The 6,318-nt window shown below is 42.9% G+C and overlaps 1 protein-coding gene across 1 annotated transcript in view; it reads left to right on the top strand.

The window, feature by feature from the left end:
• The window catches only part of polr1f (RNA polymerase I subunit F), a 6,375-nt gene extending 682 nt beyond the window's left edge, over positions 1-5,693 (top strand). The window contains exons 3-4 of the mRNA XM_083646137.1: positions 732-940; positions 5,038-5,693. Of these exons, the coding sequence (XP_083502263.1) occupies positions 732-940; positions 5,038-5,509 (681 nt within the window). The 3' untranslated portion in view covers positions 5,510-5,693. The remainder of the gene's footprint in view (positions 1-731; positions 941-5,037) is intronic.
• The last annotated feature ends 625 nt before the right edge of the window (positions 5,694-6,318 follow it).

The following is a 6,318-nucleotide window of genomic DNA, read 5'->3' as shown; positions in this document are numbered from 1 at the left end:
TGTGTGTGTGTGTGTGTGTGTGTGTGTGTGTTCACGCGCACGTTTCATCTCAATGTCCCATTATCAGAGGGAAATAATGTTTTGAGTGTGTAGTGTACTTCAGTTCAGGGGCATCAACAGGGGTTTGAGGATTTTTTTTTAACTGAAAATTCATAAAATGTCTGACTGTCAACGTAAAAGTGACTAGGGGTACCCCTTTTCTATTTTCCCCATTTCACATGTTACTCAGTTAGTTACTCAGTTCAGTTATTCACACACTAATGCGACTGCTGTCCCCTGAGTGTCACCGGCCTCCCCTGATTTGTGCAATCCTATGACTAGGACATTCTTTCTGGGCAAGAAACAAACAAACAAACAAAACTCCACCTTAAATAGATACAGTCGGTCTGTGTGGGGCAATGCCCACAAAACGTTACTTCTGGTGTAGAACGATGGAAGGAAACCCCCCATACATCTCAATGGACTGACTCAAGGTGCTGCGGCTCTACACTACAGGATTGGGAATTCAAGAGCAGGTACATGGACGTCTGTTCAGATGTGCGTTTACTGCGGGGGTCGAATCCCCAATCCTGTCTGCCTGGGCTGGGCTAGCAGCTAAATGCTAACTATGCTGAATAGGAGGATTTCCCCCATGCTGACCCATTGACCATGCGTCTATGACGAGACACCGCCTGAATGTATCTGCCTGCACTCATGCATGTTTTATTCCCCCATCTCATTTCTGTACCTAGGGTAAGGTGAATAAACTAGGAGTGAGCCATGCGGGCTGCCTGGTGCACGGCTGCTTCAACGCCAGCATACCCAAGCCCAGCCTGGTGTCTGTGAATACGTGGCGCGACGCGGGGCCGCAGGTCGGAACAGAGGTGGAGTTCGAGGTGTCTACACTTGATGCGGACAATGTGGGAGTGCTGCTGATCAAAGGGCGGCTGGACAGGACCAGGTGAGTGTGTGGTGGTGGAGGGGATCTTCTGTGCACGAGCACTACAATCACAACATAAGCTACTTTCACACATGAACTCCGGATCAGGTGAGGGTTGCTCCCCACTGAGCCTGCCCCGCATGATACGTGAAGTGTACCCTTTCACACATGAGGCATGTTGCATTCTCACATGAGTAGCACCTCCGCAGAGTTTGTAAAGTAGAGAGGGGGCGGGGGCGGGGGAATTTGGGCATGACCACACAATGGGGAGTTGTAAAAACTAAAAATACATAATGGGCGATAACTGCTTAACGTTCACGGCATATAATCGTTTGCGCATAACGTTAGTAATTAATTAAACAACCCTACAAATCACGCCCAGATGCATCGATTTCCTCGAGTCGCAAGCACTACAAAGAAAACAGGTCTTTGCTATGTTCAGTCCTAAAATGCATCAAACCTACTAGAATTATACAGAATACAGGAAGCTAGACGTTTTTACCTTCACAATAAAATAAATGTTGTATTACTTAGTAACAAAAAATCAGAATGGTCGACTCACTACGGGTTAAAATTGACTTTTCGAAGGGAGCAGATATTCTTCCAGTTTATCTCTGTTCTGTGTCTTTCGAAACACACACAAAAAAACATTACACGTGCATTTACTTTATTTAATTGCCATTATTGCAAAGGTTATACCCGGAAGTTTTCGTTTTATACTGCCTGACTTGACGCTACTTGGAATTTGCGGTTCTGCCCTTGAATCTTCACAAACGCTGTGTAAACGTTAAATCAAAGGCATGAACGCAACCAGATCCAGATACCCTACCTAGCGATGTCCAATACTGGGAAGCGGGACGACCCTCGCGTCCAAAAATGCTCATTAAATGTGTGTGCTGTGCGAAGCTATGCAGAAAGGAAATCGGATCAGAGCCATGAGCCTTTCAATCCAGCAACATGTTGGCTGTTGCACACGGAGCAGGTTTGAGGCGCTTCGCGCTTCATTGGAAAAACTGAGACGGCATGATGTTTTTTTGCTCGCTCATTCACATCGACTATTTATATAATAATAATCTGTCACGCTGGCTTTCTGTCTCTGTCCTCATGCACTCACTGAGCTGGCTACTTCACGGAGCTCTGGAGGGGGGGGGGACAATCCGCCCCTGTGTGTACCCTGAGCCCAAGACTTACCTCCGGCTAGGAGGAGGCTCGCGGGAGCGCGCATGAGCCACCAAAATTTGTTCACATATACACCGCCATACGGATGCCCTCTAGATAACTCCTGAATTCCAGACATGTGAAAGTGACTATACAGTATCTGTTTGGTTCTGTGGGTGAGGAGTCCAGATGAAGAGTCGGTTTACAACAGCTTGCAAACAAATATCCATCATTCAAAGAAAGTGACATCGGCTACACTGTTATAGTAATTGATGGCACAGACAGAAGTTATGGTGGATTTTGAAGGAGGACACTTACATAACTGAAGACCTTGGTTAGTAGTTTTTCTTTTTGATTTTATTGAATGCCTTCAGATGATGCATATGGCATTTTGGAATAGAATTCTTCAAATGCAGGTTGAGGTTTATCCGATAATAGGCACCCAACTTTTGTTGTTACATCCTTTTGTATTTTTTTTTTAGATCTTTTAGATTAAATGTATAAACACTTTCATGAGTCTGACTATTTTTTGTTGACAGTTTCATCCGCGCCATCTAGAACAGGCAGACCTGCATTGAACTCCCGAAGATATCCAGACATTACTCTGATAGGGTTTATGTGTGAACACAGTTGTCCGTTGCACAAACAGAGATTTTAACCCCCTAGTCCAGAGGTTCTCAAATGTTTTTCAGCCAAGGACCCCTTACAAGATAGAAAATATACCGCGGACCCCCTCATTCTGATTTGTGATTTTGGGCTAAGCTTAATTGTTTCCACGGTAACGTGCTTGACTTTTAATTTGATAGGTTTGTTATTAGAATGTAATCCATGAACCATTTTAGATTTAAAGCATAAACTATTTTCGTTGAACTATGAAGATTTTGCAAAAAATATATATATATATTTTTTTTTATTACATTACATTTACATTACGTCATTTAGCAGACGCTTTTGTTTTGTCCAAAGCGACTTACAATATCACAATTTGTCAACAGTCCAGAAAACCACTATGCAACACAATAAATGACAGCCAAGATATTTTGATAGACTAGCACCATGTAGGAAGTAGTTTGAGAAGGAATAAGTAACATAACAGTAGCATTTTCTTTTTAATTATTTTAAAAAAAAAAAAAAAAAATTGTTTTTTTTTTACTTGAAAACTTTTCGCGGACCCCCTGGCAAAGTGCCACGGACCCCTGGGGGTCCGCGGACCCCCATTTGAGAACCACTGCCCTAGTCGACCTAGTGCAATGTCTGTGATGCTTGCAATGCTGCCGATATTTGAATACTACAGTTGATTGTCCAGAGCGAGCGACTGGGTGTGCTGATGGCTTTGGGATTACTTCTGTTGCGCATCCCGTCAAATGGCACTTTTACAAAGCATTCATCTTCCCGTGTGATTTCATTTCGTGGATGGATAGTTACATGGCTGGATTATTTGGAAGAGAAAATGCCAAATTGGTGAGTAAACAAGTAAAAGAACAATGGTTTCTTTTCTTCCTACTGCCTGTCTTGAATGGTGAAAATGCAACAAGGAGATCATAAGTAACAGTGTTATATTATATATTCGATAGATACATTTTGTGGGGAGAAATAAATTGAAATCGGGTCAGATATGGCTTGAATGCCACTTGTCAACTTGGCTGTAAAATCACCTTTTCCAGCGTTTAATGTCGGCCACTATTTGGCAGCCCACCTATTTGGTACATTGCAAGCAGCTCACTTTATGGCACATCGCAAGTTTTAGCCCATGCTTTCTAACCCTATCGCCAGAATAATGCATTGAAGGTTTTTTTCATGGAGTGGAGAATTGCTTTCTGAAAAAACATCTCTGATGTAGTCTACATGTAGTCTGAGGTAGTCTACAATGAAAAATGGAATTAAAAGTCTGTCTCGCATAAACACTGCGATTCCCTCAGCACAGTTTTGTCATGCCCTGCCCCCCTGCACTCCCTAATACTCTCTACACAGAGGATTTCCTCGTGTGAAAACAAATGACTAAAAATGACCTGTTGTATGAAAAGACAAGTCCAGCGAATCTCCGGACCTGATTCAACAGACATAGTCCAGAGTTCATGTCTGAAAGTGGCTTCTGTCTGTCTTGTCTGTATGTCAGTCCCCACAAAAGTAGACCAATCACATCTCACGCTACTATGTGGCGTGCATGACGTCAGGAAACAGAAACTTGACACCCCGGCCATCAAACAGCACTGGATCAAAGAAGCCACATGCGATTCTCAGCCCAGCAGAGTTGTTAATATCGCCACAAATAACCATGCAAAAATTACAAACAAATGTCAATATCTTAGTTTTAATGTAGATCCAAAGGAACATGCAATCGGCCACGACAGAAAAATCACCACCGACGACGTCTCTGGAAGCCGCGCTATGAGACTGTGTCTTGTTTATATTTCCTTATTAGACAAGGCAAGTAGCACATTTCATACACAGAGGCAATTGAAAGTATATATATAAAATATATAATAATATATAAAATAGATCAAAGGAAGAGAGCAGAGTGGTACAAGGTAAAATATAAGATCCAAAAGGTCACAGTGCAAAATTATTAACATATGTTTTACTTTGTGAATGAAATCTCATGCAACATTTACTGTATGTTAAAAAAAAGAGAAAAAAAAGGGACGGGCATTTACTGTATGTACCGTAAGTACTACTTCTGGAGCTCTCTTGTATCAAACATACTGTTGCTAAATTAACAGTTACAGTCCAAAATTTACTTACTTCCTTACTTACTTAGTTACTTTCTTCCCAATATAATGCTCGTGTATGCATTCAGCTGCATTTTTGAAATGCGAAAGATTTTAATATTTACAAGAAAATGTGTTTTTGACCAAAACGGCTTTATATTATTTTGCAGTGGAAACTTTCTAGATGTGACTGTACTTTGTCCTGATTGACATTTCTGATGGATGGGTGTGTTGTGTGTTTGGGTGTCTCAGGGTGCAGGAGCTGCTGGCTATGGGTGAGAGCTCCGAGGCCAGCGTCGCCGCAGAGACGACACAAGAACCAGTCCAGGAGTCTCCCGACGACACCCCCAAGAAAAAGAAGAAGAAGAAGAAAGACAAACTCAAAGAGGAGGAGAGGGAAGAGGAGCTCACAGTCACGCCCCCCAGCCAACAGGGCGGCCACGCCACACCGGACCTGAACGGAACGACAGGCGAAGAAGCCGGTGAGAAAAAGAAGAAGAAAAAAAAGAAAAAAGAGAAGCGTCTGAAAGAAGAGGCGGAGGAGGTGGAGCTTTCGTCCACGGCGGTCCCCGGCAGCGACTCCAGTGGTTACCTTAGCGACAAGCCGAGCAAGAAGAGGAGGCACGAGACAGTGGGTGATGATGTCACGCCTGCTTTGAACGGTGATCCTGAAACGGCAAAATCCAAGAAGAAGCGGAAAAGTGACGTTCTGCCGTTTCCCTGAAAGACTGTTTGTACTCTCTGGAAACCAAGACAACCGTGTATAATAATTAGGGCGATGCTGACAGCAACAATAATGTGGATGCTTGATGAGGAATACAGTGACGTGCCTTATTGATTACACACCATTTTTAACAAGCCAAATTTCTGTCAGTGTAAAAAAAAAAACTGGTGGGTTTTAAACTCCGTAGACACCCTATCTGTTATTCTATCCCTGTACAGGGCCCGGTGTGAGATAGACAGGAACTGCAAATGTAGGCTACAGGTTATCTGTCTGTCTGTACATAGATCAGAATGTATCTATGCGTATGCAGTTATGATTAATAACCGACTGGCGTTGTCGGGATAAGTTAATACCAATAATTATGTCTATTTGATAGGTTATTGATTATGAAATAAAGCCAATTTAAACATGTCCCCTGCTCCTAGTCAAAACATGCTAAATCGAGTGCATGTGCGCTCTGCCTAAGAGATATTTGAATGACTGTTCGAGCACTGCGCTGAGTGCTCCTGTGCTTCAGATCTCATATATTTCTGTAATCATCTAAGCTTTTCCAAGAAGGAGCCAGTCTCTGCAAATGGAAATTCTTTTTGCAAAGATATGTGTTTGGCTAAATACAGTTTTCTGCAGTTGCCTCTGTGCACTCGTCTCAGCCCCGCTGAACACATTGAAACAGAGGGTCAGACAGACAGGAGGAGGCTATGTACAACCCCATCCACTGCCTTCTGGGAAACAAAGAGCCTATGATGGGAAAGAAGCAAACTTCACAGATCGAATCAGCATCACAAGCAATGCCATTTTCATTGCATTTC

Source organism: Poromitra crassiceps (assembly GCF_964638095.1).
Source record: "Poromitra crassiceps genome assembly, chromosome: 11".
In the NCBI taxonomy this organism is placed as follows: Eukaryota; Metazoa; Chordata; class Actinopteri; order Beryciformes; family Melamphaidae; genus Poromitra; species Poromitra crassiceps.
This window is presented reverse-complemented; position numbering and strand designations above follow the sequence as displayed.